The sequence below is a fragment of the Oryzias latipes genome, chromosome 15 (genome assembly GCF_002234675.1).
Source record: "Oryzias latipes chromosome 15, ASM223467v1".
Lineage (NCBI taxonomy): Eukaryota > Metazoa > Chordata > Actinopteri > Beloniformes > Adrianichthyidae > Oryzias > Oryzias latipes.
The window spans coordinates 16,626,095-16,654,032 of record NC_019873.2 but is presented as its reverse complement, the minus strand read 5'-3'; the positions used below and the strand labels follow the sequence as shown (position 1 = coordinate 16,654,032).

Below are 27,938 nucleotides of genomic sequence, written 5' to 3'. Positions count from 1 at the left end.
TCTGAGCTGCAGACACAAACTAACAATGAACTTCCTCTAATGCCAACAGAAACACCGGAACTTCCTTTTGAAGTAGTTGGCTCCGATCTGTTTGAGGATAAGCATTACATCGTACTTGTGGATTATTATTCAAAATTCATTGAAGCAGACAAGCTGAAAGATCAGCGCAGCAGCACTACTATTGAGGCACTAAAAGCTCAGTTCAGCAGGCATGGCATCCCTGCCATCCTAAGAACAAATAATGGTCCACAGTATACATCAGCAGAGTTCAAGGAATTTTGCCAAAGCTATGGAATCCAGCACAAAACATCATCGACACACACTCCACACTCTAATGGTGAGGCGGAAAGGGCAGTACAAACTGTTAAAAGACTGTGGAGCAAAGCAAAAGACAAATATCTCGCATTATTGGACTACCGCACAACACCACTCGAGTCTGTAGGACTGTCACCTGCTCAGCTGCTAATGGGCAGGAGACCTCGCAACAACTTACCTACAGCCAGAGCACTGCTCAAACCCACGTCCTATGATTCCAATAAAGTGAAATGGTTACTAGACAAGACAAAACATATCCAGAAGCATTGCCATGACAGAAGAGCGGTCAGCACCAAGCCAGAGTTACAACCCGGAAATGAGGTCAGGATGGCGCCACACCCTGGAAACCAAAAATGGTCCCCAGCAGTGGTCGTCCGACCACACAGTGCTCCACGCTCCTACATTGTGGACAGTGAGGGCAAGCTGTTCCGTCGAACCAGACAGCATCTCCGCACGAGCACAGCTGCTGCCAATATATTGCGCCATACCATGCCCAACGAGGAGCCCTGGTGTGAACCTGCAGGGACGCCAGAAGCTAAGGAGGAGCAGTGTGCAGTGGCACCCTCAGAGCTACCATCTCAACCCTCAGTGGTTCCCCAGTGTTCTACATCACAAAGGAGCGAACCATATCGCACCAGACGTGGCAGAGCTGTAAAGCCACCTGATAGACTAGACTTGTAATCCGGCTACATCCAGTGCCAGATAGTATTCAGGGACAGACGTGACGCAGACGTCTGATGGAAGTGAGGTGCTGGTAACCTCTTCTTCCTAGATTAGTTCATAAATGCTGGAAAGCTTGTTTATGATTATTATTTATGATTTGTTCGGTTATTTCAGAACATTTGAGCTCCATGTTAGAGCACCAAGACAGCCTTTAGTTTGTTATTGTTGATAATCGTATTTATGTTTTTTTTTTATAACTGAGAAAAGGGGATGTAATGTTTGGTGAATCAAGCTATTGCTTTTGTAATGTCCCTGCCGCTGTCCGTAGTTCTGATTTACGACTGTCGCAAAGCAGTGTATTAAAGTACGTCATCTGAACGACTCCCTCGTCTCATCAATGACCCTTATAAACCTTATCAGCAGGAATTAAGATACGTTACACACAGCACATCCTTCTTTTTTTTCAAGATTTCTTTTAAGATCTTAGAAAAAGCGTGAATAATTTAAAGACACAGTTTAGATGCGTTTCTTCTAAATACAAGGATAATCTTTTCTTCAAATGGTTTAAGACTTACAAACAATGACAAATAAAAAATCTTGTGCTTCATTGGACGTTTGTCTCTTTCTTTGGTTGGTGTCCAAAAAAAGCAGAGTAGCTTTCCTGGTTTTGTTGGTTCTGTCTAGAATCTACAGCTGCCGTGCATCTTCTTTATGTTTGGGAACCACGTTTCCTGTTAATGCCGCCTGAGTTTGATGTCTGCCAAGCACCACAAGCAAAGGAATGTGGTCGATCTATATCTAATTTCCACAAAATGGTCCCTTACTGTGAGCTCTTAAACTTTGCTTTTGGACCGCCTTGATAGCAAAGAATTCTGCTGACAGTAATATGAATGGACATTATTTCTAATGTGGCCTTCTCAGGATATTCTTTTAAACAAAAGGTTTCCTGAGATAGCAACAGGAACGCTCTAAGCCTTCTATAAAGCCACATTTTTCCTGTTGTTCCTTGTTTCCTCTTTTTGCAGCATCCTCTGTTTGGATTTTGCTGCATTTTTAGTCAATTATTTAAACCCACTAAATCTAAAAAACACTCCTTCTTTTTATATGATCATAGTAGGTGGTGTTTTAATAAAAGTTCCTGTTTTTAAAGTAATTTTAATGATATTTATACCAAATTGCAGTTCAAGTGTCATGGTGCCTCTGGCACTCTACTGTCCCCCTCCCCTCCCTGCTCTGGTCTGCTGATTGGAACCAGCTGTGGAGACTTACCTCATCTTCATCCAGCCTTCATAAGGAGATCCAGCCCCAGCATTCATAGCCAATTCGTTGCTTCCTATGGTGCTTATGTCTGGTCGCCAACTTAAGTCTTATACAAAAGTAAAAGTAAAATACTTTTTTCTTTGCGTTTATTTGATTCTATTAGAGACATTTTGATAAGAATGACGGTACCCCGATTTAGCCGTAGCTTCAGCTGTTTGCGGAAAAGCTCCGCCCCTTCAACTGTCTCCACCAATGATTCTTGGAGGCTTAATCACATGTCCTCAGTCTGAACAATCAGAAGTGGTTAAAGTCTTCACTTCCTTGTTCCAATTCAGCTCAAAGTCTCTCAGTTCCAACAAAAATACCAGCTAAAGCTTATATTTAGTGGTGTAGATTTCCACATAATCCGGTATCAGACAGTGGAACAAGTGAACAAAACAATGAAGCTCAGACGCGAGTCTTTCTGCCCTTTTGCGGCAGTTTTCACACTACATCTTCCATGATGCATTGGGTTAAAGTGACAGCGTCTCAGCGCACAATGAGTCTTTCTTGTTAAACGTCTTGAAACCACAATGAACACGCATCAGTTTTTAAATCTTCTAACTTAACTTTTATTACATCTTTTATAAAAAACAGCTGAAACCTCCTGCTTTTTCTGCCACAATAATTATCACAAAAATGCATGTGAGATTGGGGAGGGGCTGTAGATCAATGCAGACTATGAGTTTCTACTTTTTTTTTTGAATGCTGGTGTGCCGCAGGATTTTTGTCAAGGTTAAAGTGTGCAGTGGCTCAAAAAAGGTTGAAAACACTGCTTTAGAATATCAGAAGGACACCATTCTTGTTTCTCTTCTGCTGAAAAATGATTTGTTTAAAACCCCATTTCGTTTTTGCTTTACTTGGGGTCTCTGGGAAAACCTAGTACCTCATCCAACTTATGGGGCATCAACGCTGTCCCCCGGCCTACGCCGCAAGGCTCTGTAGTCATGGCATATGACAAACAACCTGTACAGGTTCAATATAACAACCAAAGAATTCTTAATGGCAAAGAAAACAAGCATCTGGTGGATGGTTTCAAAGAGGATCATGACGGTGAGCCTAACCACCAGAAAAGGGCCATCCTGGAAAAACAAGGCCTCCATGATGTTCCAAATGTCTGTGCTGTTTCTCCTCAGCTTCTTCTTGGTGCTCAAATCCCCATCCCTTTCTGGCTTTGAGTTCACCACTGGCGGAAAAAAACAAAAAAACAGACAACCAAAAGGAGACTTAAAAAGTTCCTTTGTGACGGCCTCTTACAGACAAGCCTTTATTGTTACTGTCCACTTGGACAACGACAATGAAATTGAGGGAAAAACATTTGCTTTTTAGCTTATCTGTCATTTGTGAGTGAGCTGGTTGGTTTTTAACCACATATAGGTTTTGTGGTTACACAAACAATTAAAACATAAGACAACTACTGCTTACATCCACATGAAAGCCTTTTGTGTTTTTTGTTGCATGACAGCTCAGTAAACAGTTTGTTTGCAAGGACATTCAAATAGGTCAATCTCCTGCCTACAGCTTAAGAACAACTTCTGCTCCGCTGCTCCGCCTGTTGCTCTAAGGGGCTGCTGCGGAGGACTGCTTCACCTGTGAATCTGTTCTTCAACTTTATTGTCTTATGCTATGACTGATTTGGGCCATTTGAGAACTTAAGGCAGCCACTGATGCTTTATGTCAAGCCAAAAGTCACAAGATGCACCGATGAATGTTTTTAAAAAGCTAAGTCTTAAAGACCCACTATGACAAAAAGTGTGTGTTTAACATGTTCTTGTAGAGTTTTCTTATGATGGAGGACATATATAAGGAAAATTAAGCTTAAAATTGCATTTCTGAATATGTCTTTATTCAATTTGTTGGGAATAAAGGGCAGACCAAAAACTTGCAGTTGGAAAAAGATCACGTTAAAAGATCACATAAATTATGGTGGGCAGGCCATAGGATTCCTGCTCCCCTCCATTCTGATGCTTCCACTTGCAGATGACTAGATCCATATCTTTGTTTTCCTCGTCTGAGCTAGGATCATATTCAAAACTGTGTGGCTGATTGCTCTTATTTTGCTCGCCATTTTTGTTACACCGGTAATGTTAGGTTGCGGAAGAGAGTTTAAACAGATAGATGATGGGAATTGGGGACAGGCTTGCGCCAACAGTCTCGCTCACAACTCTGGGAAATTATTGATGAACTACTGCCGCTATGTAGAAACCCCTATGCAGAAAATGCCACAGCTTTTGATTTGGCCTAAAAAATGCATAATCATGATAAAAAGGCCACTAGGAATGCTTTTACAATAGATCAAAAGATGATCTGAGTGGAACTTTAAGTTGTCGCCGAGTTGATCATGAACTCCTATGTAGTCTACAGGCATGAAGAGTATTAATATTCGATGTCATTAATTAGACAGTGCTATTCAAAATGAGTCTGAATTGGGTCATAATTGTGGAAGTGTTTTTGAGTCATAATTCAAGATGATATGCAATTCTCCATTGGCAATTTGATCAAGCAATTTGATGCATTTTTCAATTGACAATTCAACATGCAATTTAGGCTTGGAATATGAAACTACATTTTGCAATATAGAATTCAATATTAAAATTAACGATTCGATATGAGAATTTTAAGAATAAAATGTGAAATAAATACAAAATATGTCATGGTTTCAGTTTGTTGTGTCTTGTTTTTTCATTTTAGTTCTTGTTCTGTCTTGTTTGGTTCTGTTTCCTGTTTTATTTTGAAAGGTTTCCTGTCTTGTCTTGTTTCTTGTGCTTTACTTCCTTTGGTCCCCATCTGCCCTGATCGTGTTCACCTGTGTCTTGTCTGCCCTGTCTGTATTTAAGTCTTGTCTCTGCCTCTGCCTCTGCTACTGGGTCCAACCGGCTCTCGAGCCTCCCCCCGCAAATCAATTGCATTTTTAATTGTTGTTGGTTTTTGATGTCATCATTCAAATAACAACGTATTTTGCAATTTACATATCAATATGCAATTTGACCATTCATTTTAAAAAAGCATATTGCACTTTACATTTCAATATTAAAAGATTACACTTCATTGTGTGGTTTGCTTTAAATTAATTTTAAAGTAACTTAAAATCTATTGCATTGTAAATTTCCATGCTGTTTTTACGTTAAAATGAAACTGCAAAACAGCGCCCGACTTATTAAGGCCGCCTTTACTTCCCGTCTTTACATCCTTTGGTCGGTCAAATAAAAATATTAAACCCTCATCTAACCAATGGAATGAATAAAAAGTGTTCTATATTGAATTCTAAATTTAAAAAAAGGCATATTCCAAGCCTGAATTGTATTTTGAAATTGATATCGTCAATGGAATAATGCATTTTCAAATTGCATGACCAAATTGCAAATAGCATTGTCAATCGATAATAGCATATTACTTTGAATTATGACTCAAAAAAACTTCCACACATAATTAAATTAATAAGGAATTCAAAGGTAACCATTTAAAAATGTAGAAAACAATCCAACTGCATACGTTAAAAGGATAAAACTTCTGCTAAATGGTGAAGCTGATGAAATATGAGGACTGATGGATTAATGTCAGGAAGAGTGATTACAATCATGTACACTGATTAAAGGATAACATAATTTTGTCACATGACTCAGACATATTTAAACACTTCCTTCCACTTTCGGCTTCTCCCATCAGGAGTCGCCACAGTGAGCAAGTCGCATGGTAAATTTGGCAATGTTTTACGCCGGATGCCCTTCCTGACGCAACCTTCTCTAACCGGGCTTGGAACCGGCAGAGGTAGAGAAGGGAACAGGGAGCAGCCTGGAGTCGAACCTGGGTTTCACGGACGGAAGGCGCCGCAAACCAGCACGAGGCTAAACTGGCTCCCCTCAGACATATTTAAACACAAAAAACAGAAATGTGTTGATCTCAGAGCTAAGAAGCATGCTCTCATTTACTTATCCTTTGCCACTTTCATCTGGTTTTCTCTGCAGGTTTTTTTGGGTGTTTAAATGATGAAAATTATGCTTTTGATATTTTTAACATGTTCTTGTGGTATTTTTCTGATGATGACGATTTTAGTCTTCCTGCTGGATGTCTTTTAAATGTAATCAGAATTTCCCAGGTTTACCAATTAAAAAAAGCTCCAGGTAATATTTCTGAGTGGCAACATGTTGATCTGTTTTCAAATTATTCAAATGTCTCTTCTCTGTGATTTCTGTGTTTATTGAAGGCTAAAAGTCAGTTCTTTAAATGGCTGGATTGCAAAAAAGAAAAAAAGAAGAAGTTCTTTCAGATTTTAGACTCTCAGATTGTTTGTTAAAATGTTCCCACATTGCTGGAACTGCTACATAAGCAACAAAGACATCATTTTATAGAGAAGCATACCCGGTAAATGTAGGGGGAACTGCAGCATGCTCCAGGCTCACACACCAAGAATGATGTAAACCATCACAGGACTCTTGTCTCTGCAAACACATAAAAAAAAAAAGATTCTTAGTTTTTTTCATAAATGAATTATTTGAAAAACATGTTGCACTGGCAAATATTTTAATGCAGACTTCTTAAGGATGCACTAATTCTCACTTTAAGTCAGGGGTGTTCAAACTTTTTGAGGGACAGATTTGGTTAGGTGTAAATGTGTAAGGGGCCAAACAGTCGGCATGCATTTTTTGAACGCTTGTAGTAACATTAAATGCAAATTAACTATTTAATAAACCTTTTTTTTCTGACATACATTTCAAGTTTACTATGAATTTATGATTTGAAGACTAGAAATAAAATAAGGAAAAAGTCTTTCTGGAAAATATAAATCATGCCAGGAAGCAGGAAAATAATACAGAAAGTTTTCTTATTCAGAAGTACAAGCCGCTGTGGTTTTGATCACAGACACAAATAAATCTGTTCTTCTTGTTTTGCCCTTAGGGGTCTTAAGCTGCGTTGACACGCGTGTCAAGGGCGGCCAGTTTAAACGTCAAGTCAATGGTACAGACGTGATCTGAGGTCCTACAGTGCGATTTGAGCGTCAGGTGGAGCCCAGCGGTCTGGCAGCAGCACAATTTGAGCAGCGCTGCCAGAGTGCAAATACTTGAACTTTGGGGACGTAACGTCTTCAGTGACTTGATCAGTGGTAAAACACAGATCCAATATGATAGATCAATACAACAGCTCTACTCCTGAACATCCATCCATCCATTTTCATAACCTGCTGTATCCCTTTTGGGGTGATAGGGTTGCCAGAGCCCATCCTGGCCACTGTTGGTCAAAGGCGGGTACAACCTGGACAGTCTGTCGCAGGAAGTGGTAAAAAACTCAAATCTATTTAAATGAAATGGGACATTTAACATTGAACTATGCATAATTTCTTCCTTGTTTGTTACCCACTTGACATCTGACAGTATTTCATTGGTAAGTTCGAGGATGTCTGCAGCTGTGCCGACAAAAACCAAAAGAAGTTCCAGCAGCTCATCTTTTGTGACCCCGCCTCCAAGAGGAAGAAGCCACTTCCCTACGATGAGGAGGATAAGTAAGATCTGATGAAGAGCCAGGATCCAGTCATTGGAACACACACTTGCCAACACCGCCTTAAGGTTCTAAAAAAAAAGTGTGAAAAGAGATTAATAAACAAATGTTTATATCATAAGACATAAAGGAGTTTTCTAGTGACAATTACAGGTTATTGACAAAGTGCTAAAGGAATAGGATTTGTGATGTCATCTTTTACAATGAAAAATGTCAGCAAATTTCCTTTAATAGTTTTTATTCATAACACAAAGCTCATGTACTTCCCTCTGAATGACCACATGATTTATGCAGAACTGGAGACGGTCTATCTCAGCAGTGAGCTGGACAGCAGAAAGGGATTCCAGTGTGGACAAGAAAAGAAGAAACATTTCCACACTTTCCCATAAACATCCATGTGTCCCCTGAGCTGAGGCTTGAAGAAGGTTTTACTGAAGTGAGCAATAGAGGTATGTAGAGCAATATTTGAGTTGATACTGCATCTTTTAGTTTAATACAGCTCAACACAGGTTCTACAGTATTTGTGCCAACAGACACATGCTACACAACACATTGGAAGTATAATTCTCAGTCTCTATCCTCCTTTCCTTCCCCTGCCACAACTTCAATACCCATGTGTTGCTGCACAGTTAGGGACTCAAGGACAACCACAATGCAAGATTAGCCTTTCTATGAATGTGCTGTAAAATGTTTTTCCCCTGAGAGAATTCTCAACAGTTGTGTTTCTAACAATCTTTTATTTTATCTTTATCTTTACATTCTACAGAACTTAATTTTGTGGAGGCTGAGAAATGTGGGAAAATATTCCCAGAATCCAAATTTTCATTTATGGAAAAGTGGTATATTTTTTCCCACTTGGAATATTAACTTTTTTTATTCTAGCACTGCATCTGGATTCTCAATCTGTCTAACAGTCAGAGGCTTTGCGCTCTTCAACATAAAAACTTTGAACAGAAACATACATCTGGATGTTATTTAGAGCTGAACTGACTTGGGGAATGGTTGAGTTTGACACTGAGAATAAAATTATTCCACATTTTTTTGACTTGTACACTTGTAAAACTAAACAAAGCAATGTAAAAGTTAAAAACAAACCTTTTTAAACATTGCGTAATTTATCAATTTTACCTACTTACTTTCTTTAAGTCTGTTAGTCAGCAGATAGAGCAGACTATGTGTCAGCTTTTACACTTCCTTTAGTTTTCTGCTGTATTTATTTGGTTGTGTAAGACAAAAAAACATCACTATCTAAAAGAAGTATCTCCCCCTTGTTCAATTTATTCTGGGGAATTGAGAAGCCCTTCAAAAGAACAGAAAAATGGAAGGAAAAAGAAGACTTTGGAGTATGGAAGCCGAAATCGGCCTGCCCTACTTTTCTTCTTGATCGTTTTCTCGAAATAACGAGATCCACTATCTCGTTATCACAAGAAAACAAATAAAAAAAAAATATTTTTTAGCCCTGGGTTCTGTCATTCAACCTGTTGTCGACGGTTTTAGGGGAATAAACGCTTGCTTGTGATAAAAAGATAGTGGATCTCATTATCACGAGAAAACAGTAAAAATACCCAGGGGGGGGGTCGTTTTCGGCCTCCATATTGGAGTGTACCTTCAGTTTGGCAGCAAACTTGAAAATGCTGTTTCTTGAAGTCTCATTCGAGGTCACAATTTTCTTCAAACTCTCCCGAGAATCAAGCTTATGACACTGAAAACAAAAAAAAAAGCACTTAATATAAGTTAAAAAATCACAGCAGAAAACTTGTTTTTCCACAAAAATTAAAGCTTTTGTGATAAATGCTCTGCCAAGTATCTCGCCCAAAACAAGGGCCAATTAAACCAGTCACAATAAAAGCATTTGGGTTTTTGACACCTCAGGGCCGCTAGATTTGTTCTCTTGATGGTGGAGCTCAAGGATCCAGATTAAAGGAATGATACTGATGAGAAACAGAAAGATAGGAGGAGAGAACCTGCAATAGAACCAAAAGCATCTAATGAGAGAAGTCACAAACTAAAGCATGCATGCATGAATGTTGCAACCAGGGGTTGGAAAGCAGGTTTCCCTACTATTTTGCTGTCATCTAACCCTCCAGACACCTCTAAAGGAGTCTCTGTTTGATTTAATAAATGAAATCTTTCCGTCCATCCTGTCTGTACAGTGAAATATAAATAAACATTCAGAATTCTTGGACATAAATGCTGCATTGAATCAAAATAAAGGTGTATTTCTTGGAAAGAATCCATGGGTTCCTCCCCATCCTCAAATGCAGGACAATAGCAGCTTTAGAAAAGGCAGGATATGGTGAAGTAGGGGACAGTTCAAAGTTCTGAGTCAACTAAGAACTTCTTTTTTAAAATGTCAATACATGGATTTAAATATTAATCATTAGTTTCAGGCACTGCTGTGAAATGCACACTCAAAAATCACCATCATAAATACATGTACAGAGAAACGTGTCTTACCATTTGTAATCTTTTCCCTTTCGCCTCTTCAGAGTTATTATCATTTCAGTGACCAGCGGCAAAAAGAGGAAAGTCAGGAACCAGTAGTTGCAGTCATTTTTCACAGATGTCACCCTAAAGACCCCGACCAGAGAAACCAGAATGAACAGAGCTCTGGTGATGACCGCACAAATGAACTTACAAATGCCCATAGTGCTGAAAAAGCTGCAGGTCTCAAAAACGTCCTGCTGTTCCTGACAAAGTAAGTCTCGACCTTACACAGATGGTCCCGACAAGTGGCCACTTCAAAAAAGGTACCCACATTTTTAGCTCCGCCCTTGTAATGGCAATTTCTGCCATAAACATCAACATGATGTTGATGTGAAAAAGTAAATCATGTCTACCTCACATCTCATTCAGATTTTCCTTTCACTGACTTCACAGACTACTACATTATGTGAAGAGGAGAGAGCCGCATTAGCTCCATTATTAAGAGTACTGCGAGGGCAGCGCACCCTCCACTCTTAATTCTGCAAGTAAGTCGACAAAAAAAGTGAAAATTTTAAATTGAATTCAGAAATTATTATGCCGAATTCTGAAAATGGAGCGTATTCTTAGTAATATCTCAGACAGAAGGTAAACGGGATTCTGTGATCAAAGTAAAAAGGAGAAATTAAAGAATCATCTAATCTCTTGTTTGTTGGATGAAGTCGAAACAAAATCATTGTGGAACACTGGATCGCAAATGTGTCTCATAAGTGAGACCTGGAGACAGGAAAATATCCACACTTCTCACTGAAATTATTGGAACTAATACATTGGAGGTCAGAGCAGTGAATAAAACCCAAATTCCTTTATGTGGCTGGGTTGAAGTTAAGTTCAGGCTGCCATCAGAGAACTTCCTACAATTAAAACTCTTAGTTCCAGTTTTGGTAACTAGTGAAGAGGGTGTTAGAGATGAGCCAATCATAGGATTTCACCCTTGTGCTATCTTAGATGACCCCAACCTTGCATTGACGTGTTCTCCCTACCATGACAAAAGTGGATAAAGGTGGAAAGATTTCATGTGATCCAGTGAAGATCACAAATCATTGAAGAAAAAAGGTTCAGCGCACTGTTTAGTGGGTCTAGATGACCCAACTTCCAATGTTAAAGTGCCTAGGATAGCACAAGGGTTAATGTAATTCAACAATTTCTAGAAAAAGGCATAGACTTGCCCCAGACAGTCACAGAAGCTGTTAGCGCAGCATTTTCCTTTGATTGTAGGAAAACGGAAGTATTTCTTAAAATGATGAGAAAATGGGGATGACAAAGTGGGCAATGGCATGGTTAAAGCTGGCAAAAGTTACATCCCTATTCCAGTTGGCCAGACAAAAGGGATGAAGTACAGAATAAGAACTGGGTTGCTTCCAAACCAAGAGGATGTCCTCTTTGAGCCAAATCTTCATCCACTGCCTTCTGACGGTTTGAAAATAGAACAGGGTGTTGTGAGTTTGCAGAGAGGGTCAAGCACCTTTCTCACAATTCCGGTTACCAACAGTACATACAGCCGATGACATTCAACTTCCCAAAAAAGTCCCTCTTGGTCAAACTGAGACAGTGAAATCGATCTATCCAGCTCAGACTGAACCAAAACAAAGAAATCCAAATGAAAAAAGCAGAATAGCTGTTGAAGAAATCACTGTTCTTGTATCTGAAAATAGGAAGGACGAAAGTGAAAACAAACCAAATAAAATGTTTAGTAGTCTGCTGTTCATTTAAAGTCGGAAAAAAATATTGACAACTGTGATAATAAACCCAAAATGTGATGTCCACGCTTGTGGATGCCAGGTCTTAGGAGGTTAAATCCTTAAATAACATATCTTCAAAGTGTAAATGTCCATGCGTCCTTTAATATGCATATATAGGTAAACGTTACAAAAAAAAGCATCGAGATGCTGAATTCAGATTTCCTTCGAACATTTGCAGTGATGCATGTTTAATAAATAGGCGCCACAGCAAAACAACACAGGAAATTCCAACAAACATCTGTGGTGAAGCACCAAAGTCATGGTCTGTAAAAGTCATTTCATGGCTCTGAATTAAAAAAATAATCGGAAAAACAGAAAAATATATGTTGTTTGAAGTAAACAATAAGAATTAAAAATACAAAAATCATACTGATAAAGTTATAACATCATTAAATGAAAGCTAAAATTGACTTCCAAATATAAACCTGGGTGTTTACTCATTTAATGTTTTCTTAATACCCTTCAAGTCAAAGATTTAAAGATTCACACAGATTTCTCAGACAAAGCTTAAACCTGAGTACAGTTTGTGTTGTGTTTAGTTTCTTCAGGGATATGTTAATTAATGAAGTAACATAACAATACAGGTATCCATGCATACAATCAAAATAAAACATTTTTATGAGTGCAAAACACATCCTTCTTTTTTTCAAGATTTCTTTTAAGACCTAAGAAAATGTATTAATAATTTAAAGACACAGTGTAGATGCATTTATTCTAAATACAAGGATAACCTTTTCTTCAAATGGTTTAAGACTTACAATGACAAATAAAAAATCTTGTGCTTCATTGGGATTTTGTCTCTTTGGTTGGTGTCCAAAAAAAGCAGAGTAGCTTTCCTGGTTTTGCTGGTTCTGTCTAGAATCTACAGCTGCCGTGCATCTTCTTTATGTTTGTCAACCACATTTCCTGTTAATGCCGCCTGAGTTTGATGTCTGCCAAGCACCACAAGCAAAGGAATGTGGTCGATCTATATCTAATTTCCACAAAACGGTCCCTTACTGTGAGCTCTTACACTTTGCTTTTGGACCGCCTTGATAGCAAAGAATTCTGCTGACAGTAATATGAATGGACATTAGTTCTAATGTGGCCTTCTCAGGATATTTTTTTAAACAAAAGGTTTCCTGAGATAGCAACAGGAACGCTCTAAGCCGTCTGTAAAGTCACATTTTTCCTGTTGTTCCTTGCTTCCTCTTTTTGCAGCGTCCTCTGTTTGGATCTTGCTGCATTTTTAGTCAATTATGTAAACCCACTAACTCTAAAAACCACTGCTACTTATGATATGATCATAGTAGATGGTGTTTAATCAATTTTCCTGTTTAATGTTATTAAAAAAAGTATCTTCTTCAGAATATCAGAAGGACACCATTCTTGTTTCTCTTCTGCTGAAAAATGATTTGTGTAAAACCCCATTTAGTTTTTGCTTTACTTGGGGTCTCTGGGAATACCCAGTACCTCATCCAACTCATGGGGCATCAACGCTGTCCCCCGGCCTACGCCGCGAGGCTCTGTAATCATGGCATATGACAAACAACCTGTACAGGTTCAATATAACAACCAAAGAATTCTTAATGGCAAAGAAAACAAGCATCTGGTGGATGGTTTCAAAGAGGATCATGACGGTGAGCCTAACCACCAGAAAAGGGCCATCCTGGATAAACAGGGCCTCCATGATGTTCCAAATGTCTGTGCTGTTTCTCCTCAGCAGAAAATCTTCATCGGTGCTCAAATCCCCCTGGCTATCTCGCTTTGAGTTCACCACTGTTGAAAAAAAAAAACAACAGACAACCAAAAGGAGACTTAAAACCTTCCTTTATGACATTATGACAGCCTCGTCTGCAGGGAAAACATTTGCTTTTTAGCTTATCTGCCATTTGTGAGTGAGCTGGTTGGTTTTTAACCACATATACAGTAGGTTTTGTGGTTGCACCAACAATTAAAACATAAGACAACAACTGCTTACAGCCACGTAAAAGCCTTTTGTTTTTTTTTGTTGCATTACGGCTCAATTAACAGTTGGGGTGGGCCACAAGCTCCCTACTCTGCTTCATTCTGATCCATCCAATTCAAATGTGAAAAACGCAACTTTGTTTGTAAAGACAAACACTACAGAAAATTGCTTTGATGTTATTTCCTGTCGGGAGTATAAGTGCAGTGTTATTATCCTCATACCCAGAATCCATTTACAAACGATAAAGCTGTGTTATGAATATTTCAGGCCTTTAATAGTCAATTACTGTAGTTCCAAGAACAAACTTGTTCCCATTATTCTCTTCTCTTTCAAAACCTTGTCTTTTACTCCAAAAAGTCATTCTTTTCTGGACCTATTCAGTGGAATAATTTTCTTCTTTCTAGGCAACAAGTTGCTCTTTTTTTTTTCTTCTTTTGCATCTTTGAAAAAGAAAATATTTGCTCTGTCTTCTCTGCTCTGTGATTTCTGTGTTTATTGAAGGCTAAACTTTTTTCTTTAAATGGTTGGATTGAAAAGAAGAAAAAAAGAGGAAGTTCTTTCAGAGTTTAGACTTTCAGGTTGTTAGTTAAAATGTTCCCACACTGACATCATGATATAGAGAAGCATACCCGCCAAATGTAAGGGGAACTGCAGCATGCTCCAGGTCCACACACCGAGGATGATGTAAACTAACTCAGGACTGTTTTCCCTGCAAACACAGACAAAAAAAAACAGATTCTATCTTTGTTTTTCTCATTTATGATTTTTTTGAATAACACGCTGCACTGGCTAACAGAACAAAACAAAGAAATTTTATGCACTTCTTAAGGATGCACTAATTCTCTTTTTTTTTTTTGTTTTTTTTTTTTTAACTTGTTCTGTCCAACAGCTGAGCAAACAGATTAGAGCTGAAGGCTTTTTGTGTTGGACAGGTTTTACTATCACAAAAAGAGGTTATATAGCTTCAAGAAACTAGAGTGTAGATTTGTATAAACCCCTTTTTGTCGTATTATTTTTTATTTATTTGTTACATTTAGTGTGTGTGGGGAGGGAGAGGGGAAGAATGTGAGGGGAGGGTGGAAGAGAGTAAAAGGAAGAAAGGTGAAAAGGTGGGGGATACAAGCACTGATTTGACTAAGTTATTAATTTAAGCTGTAACAATTATACCAGATCTGCTGGAAAGACGAATGTTACATCAAAGGTCAAAATCTGACACTAAGATGAGCGAAAAAAAAACTGTCCATCAATACACTGTAGGTAAGGAGGAGGGATGAAGCAGACAGGATGCACTAATTCTCACTTTAAGTCAGGGGTGTCCAAACGTTTTGCAAAGAGGGACAGATTTTGGTGAGGTGAAAATGTGTAAGGGGCCAACCGGTCGGCATGCATTTTTTGAAGCCTTGTGGTAATATTAAATGCAAATTAACTATTTAATAAACCTTTTTTTTTTGGAATAAGATAGTTTTCAAGTTGACCAAATTACTGTGAATTTCTAAATTGAAGACCAGAACAGAAATGTCCAACACAAGACTTACACACAGGTCTCATCTGTTTGCTCAGTTGTTGGACAGAACAAGTTAAAAAGTCTTTCTGTGCAATATAAATCATGCCAACAGGGAAATAATACAAATACTTTTACTTATTCAGGAGAACAAGCCATGGTGGTTTTGATCACAGACACAAAAAAAATTTGTTCTTCTTGTTTGGCCCTTAAGAGTCTGAAGGTCAAGTAGCCAAAGGTTGTTGTCATGATTTAACCAATCACAATCAAGAAATCGCAACTAGGTCGTTAGAATGTGGTGAAGGCCGCATATTGTTGAGTTTTATGACTGGAGCCTGCGGGCCGGTAGAATTTTAAAGTTGGGACTCATTTGGCCCTTGGGCCAAACTTTGGACATGCCTGCTTTCAATTGAGAAAACATCTTGAATAAGAGACGAAACATCTTCAACAATTCAGATAACTTTTTTTTTAGGAAAACTTTTCCTACTGTGGAACCATATGGACTAAAGGAACGTCTTCACAGATGTGCATTCTTTACTGCAATAATTATGGAATGTAAAAATTCATTTTGACATTTGAATATTTTAGGGTATTTAATAAAAAGGGGAGTACTTTAATATATAAAGTAGTAATCTATAAACAGTTTGACTGCATTAGGAAGTCGTGGAAATCTATTTAAATGAAATGGGACATTTAACATTGAACTATGCATAATTCCTTCCTAGTTTTATACCCACTTGACATCTGACAGCGTTTCATTGGTAAATTCAAGGATGTCTGCCGCTGTGCCGACAAAAATCAGAAGAAGTTGCGATAACTCGTCTCTTGTGACCCCGCCTCCAAGAGGAAGAAGCCACTTCCCTACGATGAGGAGGATAAGTAAGATCTGATGAAGAGCCAGGATCCAGTCATTGGAACACACACTTGCCAACACCGCCTTAAGGTTCTAAAACAAAAGTGAGAAAAGAGATTAATAAATAAATGTTTATATCATAAGACATAAAGGAGTTTTCTGGTGACAATTACAGGTTTTTGACAAAGTGCTAAAGGAATAGGATTTTCATAACGTCTTTGAAGATTTTTTTGTGTAGAGTAAACAATGTCAGCAAATCTCCTTTAGTAGTTTTCAACCCACTGCCAACAGTGGGGAAGGGATGAGACAACATTTACCGGTAAACATTCTTGCAATCAACAAATCTCCATAGAAAGACAGTCAACTAATTACAGCTTTTCTGTAAAAACGAAATAGAAAAAAAATGTGTCACAAACAAATACAACATTTAAAATTCTCCTTATAAACTTTACTGCAGAGCAGCTGTTTTCTGTTGCATTTCACCAGGACACCACCCACTGGGGCCCCAAAGAGTCTGAAACAGCCCAAAACATAAACATTACAGTTAAACTACTTTTTTTTATTTGCACGTCGTTACATAGTTGTTACCAACAAAGTTCTAGGAAAAAAGTACTAATCAGTTTAAAAACTAACGGAGGATGGAGCTACAAACAGAAAAAACAATCAACAAATAAATAAAAGCCTCAAACCCTCAAACATATGGGAATTGTAGACAGTTACAAGTACAAAATACATGAAAGCTTTGCTTTATGTAAATGTATGTCACATTTCACAGACTATATTTTTTTATTGTCATCAAATAAAAAAATATAAACAACTTTGGAAATGCTTCCTGTAACCATTGTGCTATCCTAGGCACTTTACCATTGGGAGTTGGGTCATTTAGACCCACTAGACAGTGCATTGGACCTTTTTTCTTCAATGATTTGTGAACCATTTTTGTAAAGAATTTGCATGACACTGGGCTTCTGCAAAAGAAAATTCTTGACCTGCAAAGAGTGGATTTCCAGCGGCCATGCCGTTTACGCCGTCTGCAGTGTAGGTCCAAATGCATTGTGGCAAATGGATTCCTATGTAAAAGTAAAGCTTTATGGCATCACCATAAATGAGTGCTAAATGGATTTAGTCGGCCCATAATGAGAATGGAGGCTTACATTACCATCTATCTTTTCAAAAAAGTGAGCTTTGTTTTTTTTTTTTACTTGTTTAGCATGATCTAAATATTGATACTTCCAACTGAAAGCCAACTCGGAATAAACTACTTCCATAGTAAAGCACCTATTTAACTTTTTTGATAAAAACTTTTCTAATAAAATATTTTTTCGTTTACAGCAAAACATGGCGGGACAATGGATTTGCAGATTTCGACAGACTGCATTTTCGAATGGATAGGTTTAGAGTTGAGTTGTCAGAAAAAAATTGAAGAAAGAAACAGACCTATAACAACTAGGGACTGCATAGAAAAGAGAATTCCACCATATTTCCTAAAAATCAACGACGTTCTGCTGTGACTTTGACACCATAAACACAGAAAAAGAAGGACAGGGCTCTCTTTAGAGCACATGTGTCAAACTCAAGGCCCGCGAGACCATAAAAGTTTTTCATTTCTTAAAATAAAAAATAAAAATTGGTGTGTTTTTTATCATATCTAGGTGGAATCAGACTTGAAATATCGGATTGGGTGACTATACATTAGGACTTAAACAATGTCCATATAACCTAACCTGACAGAATCAAACTTAAAAGGATTTATGCCAGAGTAACAAGCAAACATATGTTTTCTATTCAACTGTAATTGTCACTTTAGAAGGTTATAATAAATAAATAAAGGGTTATTTAAAATTAAGGAGTAGTTACATTTATTTTTCATTACATTTAGTTACATGTGTACGTTATGTCTGGCCCTTTGAGGACAGCCACTATGCTGATGTGGCCTTCGGTGAAAATGAGTTTGACACTCCTGCTTTAGAGGAATAATGCTGCCAGGAACAACATCAGCACAGGTGATGAAGGACTGTTCTATGAAGTCAGTTTTTGAAAGGCTGCTATTTTTGGAGTATTTAGGAATCCCTCAGCAGAAATATTAAAGAAGTCATCAGCCATCATTTGGATCTTTGTCAAGCTTTCAAGAGCTCATTCACTTTTGAACATTTGGACTTGCCTAAATTTTTTTAATAGGATTTTCAATGGCATCCGTCCTCTAGTTAAATCAGCTTGCCTACAAGTCAACCAAAACGCTGGGGGCTACTTCCCACATAATAGGGTTGGATCTTGTTTATCGACTTCCTTTCTGCTTTAACAGCAAATGGCAAATCCCAATTACTTGGAGGCGCCAACGACCCGTCTTTCCTTCAATCTTCCTCCTACTGGATTCACAGCTTCCATTCTGACAAAGCACGTACCATTAGAAATTGTCCACCATTACAGATATCACCACAACCCCGCTGGGTTATGTGGTTAGCCCCATTCCGGTCCACACTCCACAAGAACGACCACACCAGCTCAAACACCTTTGCTTCATGTTTCAAACCCTCTGAAGGCAGAGACAGACGGAGCTGCTCTGTTTAACGCCGATACATCCGTTGGAGAACACTGGACGCTCTTATCTCACTTCACACATGTGCACACACACACAGCTATCTTCATTTATACACAGAAACTTTGTATTCACTGAAGTAAGCAAGCCAAAATGTAGCAAATATGAATACTCCAAACTAGAACCTCATTGTGTTGCCAGGTTTGTGCATCTTCCTTTCAATGATCGCTGAGCTTCAAAGGGTTTATACAAGAAAGATGGACACAAACAGTTTGGCAAACTTCTATTTATAAAAAATAAATATTTGTTTCATCTTAACTGAATTTCAGCAGTATCCTCTAGTTTTGGAAAAACTTGGACAGGAAGAACAGAAGAAATCACAGACTTCTGAGAAGACGTTTTATGATCCATTTATGATAATATCAACCTGCTCGAGTTTCTGAATTAAAAATGATTTAAGGTCCCAATCCAATAATCTATTCATATTTTTTTCAAAGTGTTCCTGGTGGTGTTTTAACTATGATTATTAGCCAAAATTATAAAAGCAGGTCGTATCTAGGACAAAGATTCTGCATAGCGGCAGTAGTTCATTAGAAATTTGCCTCTGAGTTGGGGGTGGGACTGTTGGCGCGGAGCAGTCCCGCCCCCCTTCCCCTCCCAGGTGCTGAGAGCTTCGAGCAGATAGCCTGTGGCCCACCAGCATTTTTTTACATCACAAATAGGTTATTTTTCTACCAGCATTTTTTCGTGAATACTCAGAAATGTAAATTTGAGTTGAATTTTCTTTATATATGTCCTCCATCATCAGAGAAAAGCCACAAGAAAAAAAAAAAACAGATTTTCATCTGAGTGGGTCTTTAAGATCATTTACCATAACTATAATAATCAAGTAAAGAAACACCTCATGAATATCCACACACACTGTTGAAAAGTAAGACACCACTACCATTCAACAATTCACGTGATGCAATGTGGCAGCAAAATATCATGTAAGATGTATGTTGCCATTTCTGTTAGTGACATTTTGACACTAAACAATGCTCCTGTTGTCCCAAACGGATTTTGGAAAGTGATTTAAAAGGCAATTTTAATCCTAACAACAGTCTTTTTGTCTGATTGTTACGTCCTTCTGTATGACCACATGATTTTGCATCTGGGTAGCTCGGTTGGTAAGGTGAAAGGCTACCACGCAGGAATCCAGGATTCAATTCCCGGAGGGGAATGAGCAATGGTACTGGGGGCAATTACTATATCAATGGCGAGCAATTAACATCACCCAGTGAGGGGTGTTGGGCAAGACTCTTAACGCTACTGCCTCCCGAGCGTGGTTCACCGCTCCCCCAGGGGATGGGTCAAATGCGGCGAAGAATTTCCCCATTGTGGGATTAATAATGTATCAATTATTATTTATTAATTTATTTATTTATCAATTTATTATTATTATGCAGAACTGGAGACGGTCTATCTTAGCAATGAGTCCAGGCTGGATGGCAGAAAGGGATTCCAGTGTGGACAAGAAAAGAAGAAACATTTCCACACTTTCACATTGACATCCATGTGTCCCCTGAGCTGTGGTGGGAACTGGATTGAAGAAGGTTTTACTAAAGTGAGCAATAGAGGTAATAGAGGTATGTAGAGCAATATTTGAGTTGATGCTACATCTTTTAGTTTATTCCAGCTCCAAACAGGTTCTACAGTTTTTGTGCCAACAGACACTTAACTTGGATGAAGAATCACATTCCTACACAACACACTGAAGGGTACAATTCTCACTCTCTGCCACAGACTCCAGCATACTTATATTACACTGTATCATTGCAGGCAGAAGACTTTGGAGTCCAAAATGTGCCATCTGTTGTTTCACTCTAACATGCTTTATTCCCTTAGCTTGTCTTTCATACTTGTGTCTCAATCCTCCTTTTCTTCCTCCTTCATTTCTTCCTTTCTTTGCAGAACTACATTTTGCGGAGGCTGAAAAATGTGGGAAAATATTCCCAGAATCCAAGTTTTCATTTATGGGAAAGTGGTATAGGTTTTCCCACTTTGAATATTAACTTTTTTTATTCTAGCACTGCATCTGGATTCTCAAACTGCAGATACTTTTGTCTAACAGTTGGAAGCTTTGGGAAAGTCTTCTTCATAAATACCAAGAAGTTTTCCCCAGGGGATCTCATGTGTGTCCTCTGGATCTCATCCTGAAAACCACAGACTTGCGCTCTTCAACATAAAAACTTTGAACAGACACATACATCTGGATGTTATTTAGAGCTGAACTGACTTGGGGAACGGTTGAGTTTGACACTGAGAATAAAATTATTCCACATTCTTTGACTTGTACACTTGTAAAACTAAACAAAGTAATGTGAAAGTTAAAAACAAACCTTTTTAAACTTTTATCTTTTTTTTACTACTTCCTTTTTTTCGATTTTGTAGTCAGCAGATAGAAACCAACTATGTGTCAGCTTTTACACTTTCTCTTGTGCTCAGTGGAATTTATGTGGTTGTGTAGAAAAAAAACAAAATTACTATCTTAAAAAAGTATCACACCTATATTCAGTTTATTCCCTGGGGATTGAGAAGCCGTCAAAAGATAAAAAAAATGTAGGGAAAAGGAGACTTTGGGGTGTACCTCTAGATTAGCATCAAACTGGGAAGTGCCGTTTCTTGAAGTCTCATTCGAGGTCACCACTTTCCGCAAACTCTCCCAGGAGTCAAGCTTACTGCACTGAAAACAGAAAAAAAGCAATTAATATTGGTTGACAAATCACAGCTAAAAACTAGGGGACAAGTTAAAGCAGTCACAATGAAGCATTTGGGTTTTTGACACCTTGGGGTTGCTGGATTTGTTCTCTTGATGGTGGAGCTCAAGGATCCAGATTGAGGGAATGATACTGATGAGAAACAGAAAGATAGGAGGAGAGAACCTGCAATAGAACCAAAAGCATCATATGAGAGAAGTCACAAACCAAAGCATGCAAAAAGAAAAGGTTTTTTCAAGGAGTTTTTAGAGATACAACGATCTGGAAAAAGTGAAAAAATCCAGCAAACACGACGTTTGTTTCCTTTGCTCTCTATTTTCGCTCAACCTTATTCACCATCCAACACGGCAGAGAGAAAGCAAAAACATTGAGAGCTCGTGATAGAACAGAGTCTCACAGGAAGTTCACAATGTCCGTCTAACTTAAAAAAATATATATATATATATATATATATTTATGTATATATATATATATATATATATATGTATGTATGCAATAATGAACAAATAGAATGAACTTTCCATTTGTTCTGACAGATCTGGAGTCTGTATGACTCTGATGGACATGTAGTAGCATCCTTTTGTAGCTTGTAAATGTTTGCTTCTTCAAAACCTCTAGCCACAAGGGGAGCTTCAGGATCAATACCATTTGCAGTTTATTTCAGTGTACACACCCATCTTGAAGTGATACGTGTTTGACCATTATCTGCAACCTCTTCAAAACACTATTGCATCGCCAGTTTTCAAACTCTTACTGTTTTGCAGCATCAAAAGAAATGTCTTTGGTAATAAGTACTTCAGAATCGAATGCCTGTGTTTGTCACTCACTACCGGTCCAATATGCTGCACATTGTATCAGTTTTTGTACTGTCCCTTGGCTTTCCCTGTTCTGCCTAAAACCCTGGCTGTATACTGGATGCCATGTTTTTTGTTTTTCTGTGTTTGTGAATGTGAAATTCTCACCTGTCTTCAGTTTCACATCAGTTGGAGACTCAGTAATTGTTACATCCTTCTCTAAACCTGTATTATTATCTGCTTCTATGTTTTCATGTACACTTAACTCATCTGCTGAGTTCTCTCTCACATCTGGTTCTGTGTGTCCATTTTCTTTCCCACTAACAGAAATACTGAGCTGCGCTTCTTGACTTTCATCCTGTGCATTAACTTTCTTCAGCCTGGACTGATATGCTCTGAAAATAATCCCACCATGTCTAAACACTACAGCCCCATCCTGACCAATGACTATACTAGAACCCTTCTAGTCAGCGTTGTCTGTGTAAATCCACTTTGGGACACCATGAACACTTATCAATGAATGAAAAAAGGAATTGATGATCTATGAAGGTTTCTTGATTCTCAAGATGTTACCTGCACTGAAGAGTGTGAAGTGATCAGTAGCTGTTTTTCCATTACACATATGTGCAACACTTTATCAAAATGTTAGAAATGCCAAAAAAACACAATTTTGCAATTATGCTCTTTCCGTTAAATAATTATGATCCAAATAAACACAAACCAACTCTTGCAATAAGTCATTTCAAAAACCCAGCGACAGATGAGAGCAAGAATTGTTAAAGATCAACAATCGAGCATTTGGATGACGTCCCAGCAGCGCCGGGCGCGTGCCGCGCAGCTACACCATTGACAGTCTCTACATATGTCATGTGAGAAGCCTGTTTGGCGGTATTAAAAAATATACGTTCCAACAAGTAAGCAGTTGGACTCTTTTTTCCTATTTGATAACACGACAAGATATATCCAAATTTCTACCATGGCACTAGCGCTCATCATCATCTATCAAAGGAGACAATGGCATCTTATTCAGGCCATGGAGTAACAAGCTATGTGGGAGGGGCTACAGATGAAGCCAATTTGGGCAACTGTTACTGGTGATTTTACAGAGGAGCTGTGGATCCAACCATCAAAGTTTTAGTTTCTTTACTTTTGTGTTCTAGTTGTCTTTTGTTTTTGTCATGTTTTGAGTTCCGTTTCCTGTTTTATTTTGTAGGTCTTTCTGTTGTGTTGTTGTTGTTTCTAGTATTACTTTGGTCCCCATCTGCCCTCATTGTTTTCCCCTGTGTCTCGTCAGTCCTGTATTTAAGTCCTGTCTTCCCTTTCTGTGCTGATCCATAGTCTAATGTTAAGTTGATGATTCCGAGTTCCTGTGTGTTAAGTGTTTTTTCGAGTCTCGAGTTTGCCTGCATGCTGCAGTGGAGTTTTGTTTGGTTTTGGACTTTTTCGCTGAATAAACACTTGTGATCCTGGAACCTCCTGCCTCCTCCTCCTCTCTCCGCCTGGGTGCTCCCCCAACCCCCCGCCGTAACACCAACCATTCCGAATGACACGCTCAACTTTTGACAAGCTGTCTGACACTGTGGGACCTCTAATTGTGCCACACTGTGCAGGGCTAAGGGCAGCCAGTTGCTGCCAAGAAGAGCATTTAATTCTAAAAAAGTGTGTTTCCATTGCAGTTTTGCTAAATATGTCCATTTCGATACACCCAAAAAACCACCTCCTCCAAGCGCAAAATCTTTTTTTTGATAAATCTGAGTTTTTTCACCCGAAATTCTGGTTTTCATTAAACAAATGTATGGCGTTTCATGGCTGCCATTAATTGAACGAGCCCAAAGATAACTGAGCGAATGTATTGCGCAAGCACAATTCTAACCGAGCGACCCCGCATTTTACAACTGCAGGGTTGCAATCCAACCGAGCGGCACTCCTGCACGCTCCTTGGGTTTGCTAGCAATGTTTAGGGGGTTTATTTGTCACTTGGGCGAGGTAACTTTTCTGGTTGATCTGATTGGCCGAAATTTGCATGTCAAATCCAGCAAGGCAGCCAAGACGCAGTGGGTCGGGACTTTCATTTTTTAGAGGCTTTATTAGACAAAAAAAAAACGGCAGATGTAACGTGCGGACCACCTCAGTTGGCATTGTGCTTGCGCAGTTGTAAGGTTTGCTCACTCAGTTCCTGAATACAGGGCAACGACAACTCATTCAATTAATGGCAGCCATGAAACGGCATACATTATTGCAAATCAAATTTGTGAAATTTTGTAGTCAATGGAAATGCAGCAAATGATGTGGAAATACCAAAAGCCAGGTTCCAGCTCGCACAGATCCACTTCTACTGTCTCATTGTATTCTGATGTCATGGGTGTAGTCCTTTGGTGTTTCTGACAAATCTCACAGTCATTAATGATCTGGTGCAAAAGGACCAAAAAATCTTTCTCATTATTTCCAGAGTCTCTGCGGCTTGTCTGCAGAGGCATGGCTGAACTGCAAAGCTTACGGAGTATTTTCTGCTTCTCTTTTTGAGACATCTCTGCTGTAACAACAAGAACTTCACTTTCACTACAGCTCACTCCTGCAGTGTTATCTGTAATGTCCACACAATATTGTCCCGAACTAGTGAGCTCATGGGGTATTTGTTCCTTGAACATGACGACTCTGTAATTCCCCATGTCCAAAACAGTCCCTGCTGTCTTCAGAGACATTGTACTCAGCAACAAAGGAATATCAGTGGGCTCAAGTTCACTTTCAATGTGGCGTTTTGTTTTCCTAATGTCTGCTGGGAGCTTTAGCTTTCTGTTTGAATCCACCACTTGACCATCTCCCAAACTAAAAGGCCTGCAACTTGGAGATTCTGTTTGTATCATTTTGTGTCGTTCATGTTAACTCTCCAACCAGTTTTCACCACAAACAGTACATGTGCATGCAGAGTCAATGATGGCCGATCCTTGTGATTCAGGTAGAAAAATCTCTGACTCTGTCATATTTGCTTCAGTGAATAGTGTAATGTTACATTCTTCACACCTTCATCCTCTGTCAGTTTTACATCATTTCTCAAGAGGACAATCTTTAGCCCAATGGTAGGTGCTCTGGCAGATGGTGCATGTAGTTCTTCTCCAACACTTGTCAAGTGGATTTGTGCCTTGCTGCAGTTGCCGCTGTCTGGTCTGTGATGAGCTGCTGCTCTGTCTAAATTTGACTGCTGGTCTTTGATTTGTGAAAAAAACCCTGCATCTTGTGTATTACTGCTTTTACTTGTTTCTGTAGTTTTTTCCTCCAAAAATCTGCTTAAATCTGTGCACGCTGTAAGAGCGAGTTGCCTGCTGTTCTCATGAAGACAAGCTGTGTCATGAAGTTTTTTCGCCAAAACAGCGACCGGCAGAGTCATGTTGTGCTTTTTGCAGAGATTCTATCTTTGTTCAAACTCTTTTATGTAATCTTCCATGGACATTGCATTTTCTTTGGATATTGAATCAAAATCGGAGTTTGCTTCATTAGCTCGGTCTTTTTCTTCTCTTAAAAGTATTGTGTCCAGTTTTTCAAGCAAAAATTCCACCCCATTCATTTTTTTTTAGATCTTCTGTGCATATTTCCAAAGCCGGTTCTCTGGCTCACCCTTTTGACTCCAGCGCCACGGGAAGTGCCTGTTTCTTTTGATCAAAGTCCCTAACAAGTCACCAAATGCCAACTTCATTTTTGATCTTGTTTTGCCAAACTTTGGCATTATTCTATAGTTGGTAACCATCCTCTGCTACCATGAAAAATTCCAGCAAACACAACATTTGTTTCCTTTGCTCTTTATTTTCACTGCCCATCCATTCACCATCCAACACAGCAAATAGACCGCAAAAAAACATAAACACAGAGAGCTCGGGATAGACCAATCTTGCAGGAAGTTAACAAAAAGGACAGTCAAAACAAAAACCAACAAGAAAAATTTTAAGAGAAAATAATCTTCCTCCAGCAAATCTGTTTTTTCCCCTCTTGTTTATTTCATTCATTAAACATTTTCCAACCATTGAACCACAGTGGTTGGAAAGCAGACTTCGCCACTATTTTGCTGTCATCTAACCCTCCAGACACCTCTAAAGGAGTCTCTGTTTCATTTATTAAATGAAATCTTTCCATCCCTCCTGTCTGTGCTGTGGAAATTTAAATAAACATTCAGAATTCTTGGACATAAATGCTGCATTGAATCAAAATAAAGGTGTATTTCTTAGAAAGAATCCATGGGTTCCTCCCCATCCTCAAATGCAGGACAATAGCAGCTTTAGAAAAGGCAGGATATGGTGAACTAGGGGACAGTTCAAAGTTCTGAGTCAACTAAGAACTTCTTTTTTAAAATGTCAATACATGGATTTAAATATTAATCATTAGTTTCAGGCACTGCTGTGAAATGCACACTCAAAAATCATCATCATAAATACATGTACAGAGAAACGTGTCTTACCATTTGTAATCTTTTCCCTTTCGCCTCTTCAGAGTTATTATCATTTCAGTGACCAGCGGCAAAAAGAGGAAAGTCAGGAACCAGTAGTTGCGGTCATTTTTCACAGATGTCACCCTAAAGACCCCGACCAGAGAAACCAGAATGAACAGAGCTCTGGTGATGACCGCACAAATGAACTTACAAATGCCCATAGTGCTGAAAAAGCTGCAGGTCTCAAAAACGTCCTGCTGTTCCTGACAAAGTAAGTCTCGACCTTACACAGATGGTCCCGACAAGCGGCCACCTCAAAAAAGGGGCCCAAAGGTTTAGCTCCGCCCCTATAATGGCCATTTCTCCCACCGTCCGGATCACATGATGTTGATGTGAAAAAGTAAGTCATGCCTACCTCACCAGAGTTTATTCAGATTTTCCTTTCACTGACAGACTTTACAACATTGCGCGAAGAGGAGAGAGCCGCATTAGATCCATTATTAAGAGTACTGCGAGGACAGAGCGCCCTCTACTGTCCATTCTGGAAATCAGAAAACAAGTAAACAATAATTCTTTTAGAAATTACATGTTTTGATTTTAAAATTTCTAAAAGACAATGGAAAATAGTTTTTAAAAGCATAGCTAATTCGTATGCTCCATAATGCCTGCTTTGAAAATTAATTATAAATAAATAGTATATTTTCAAAATTAATTAAATTACATTAAAACAAAAATTGCTGCAATAATAGTTGAACATTTACAATAAAAATACAAATAAAACAAAAACACACCAATATAAATATTTGTCTTGTATTAGACAAGGCAAAGTATGACCAATTCAGTGTAATTGATTTGGTGATAACCCAGTGACCTATAGAACTTAACTTTTACTGCTTCGTTAAATATGCTCCAGTGCTCTTAAACAATTAAGGGCAAAAATGATCTCCCTCCACGCTTACATTCAAAACTTTAAGAAAACACTAATATTTTAGAAAGTCCTATTACCAAATGTAAAACCAAAAAATGCTTTGTATTGTTCACATGTCAAAGTACTGACATGAATGCCTTGATTAACTAATCAGTTACTACAATTTTCCCACCGGAGCAAAGAAAACAATGCGTTTTACATTTGAT

General features: G+C 38.5%; 2 protein-coding genes across 2 annotated transcripts; both read right to left on the bottom strand.

The window, feature by feature from the left end:
• Positions 1–2,985: 2,985 nt before the first annotated feature.
• Positions 2,986–11,236, bottom strand: LOC101160188 (transmembrane protein 26-like). Its single transcript, XM_020709452.1, has 5 exons — positions 10,228–11,236; positions 9,638–9,734; positions 9,377–9,472; positions 6,637–7,841; positions 2,986–3,463 (listed from the first exon to the last, which is right to left on the bottom strand). The coding sequence occupies exons 1-4, from the start codon at positions 10,416–10,418 to the stop codon at positions 7,419–7,421; spliced, it is 807 nt and encodes a 268-aa protein (XP_020565111.1). The 5' UTR covers positions 10,419–11,236; the 3' UTR covers positions 2,986–3,463; positions 6,637–7,418.
• Positions 11,237–12,078: 842 nt separating this feature from the next.
• On the bottom strand, positions 12,079–27,280 carry LOC101159939 (transmembrane protein 26). The gene is made up of 6 exons (XM_004077301.4): positions 26,835–27,280; positions 21,662–21,758; positions 21,464–21,559; positions 16,183–16,391; positions 14,574–14,653; positions 12,079–13,754 (listed from the first exon to the last, which is right to left on the bottom strand). Exons 1-6 carry the CDS (start codon positions 27,023–27,025, stop codon positions 13,459–13,461), a joined length of 969 nt encoding a protein of 322 aa, XP_004077349.1. The 5' UTR covers positions 27,026–27,280; the 3' UTR covers positions 12,079–13,458.
• Positions 27,281–27,938: the final 658 nt, after the last annotated feature.

What these genes read in the sequence shown, in the direction of transcription:
- LOC101160188 (XM_020709452.1), bottom strand. Translation starts at nt 10,418, where the DNA reads ATGGGCATTTGTAAGTTCATTTGTGCGGTCATCACCAGAGCTCTGTTC. An exon ending in AAGGGAAAAGATTACAAATG is followed by an intron (nt 9,735 to 10,227) that starts GTAAGACACGTT and finishes GTTCTATTGCAG; the next exon opens with GTTCTCTCCTCCTATCTTTC. An exon ending in AGTTTGCTGCCAAACTGAAG is followed by an intron (nt 7,842 to 9,376) that starts GTACACTCCAAT and finishes CTTTTTTTTTAG; the next exon opens with AACCTTAAGGCGGTGTTGGC.
- LOC101159939 (XM_004077301.4), bottom strand. Translation starts at nt 27,025, where the DNA reads ATGGGCATTTGTAAGTTCATTTGTGCGGTCATCACCAGAGCTCTGTTC. An exon ending in AGTTTGATGCTAATCTAGAG is followed by an intron (nt 16,392 to 21,463) that starts GTACACCCCAAA and finishes CTTTTGTTTTAG; the next exon opens with AACCTTAAGGCGGTGTTGGC. An exon ending in GTTCCCCTTACATTTGGCGG is followed by an intron (nt 13,755 to 14,573) that starts GTATGCTTCTCT and finishes TTTTTTCAACAG; the next exon opens with TGGTGAACTCAAAGCGAGAT.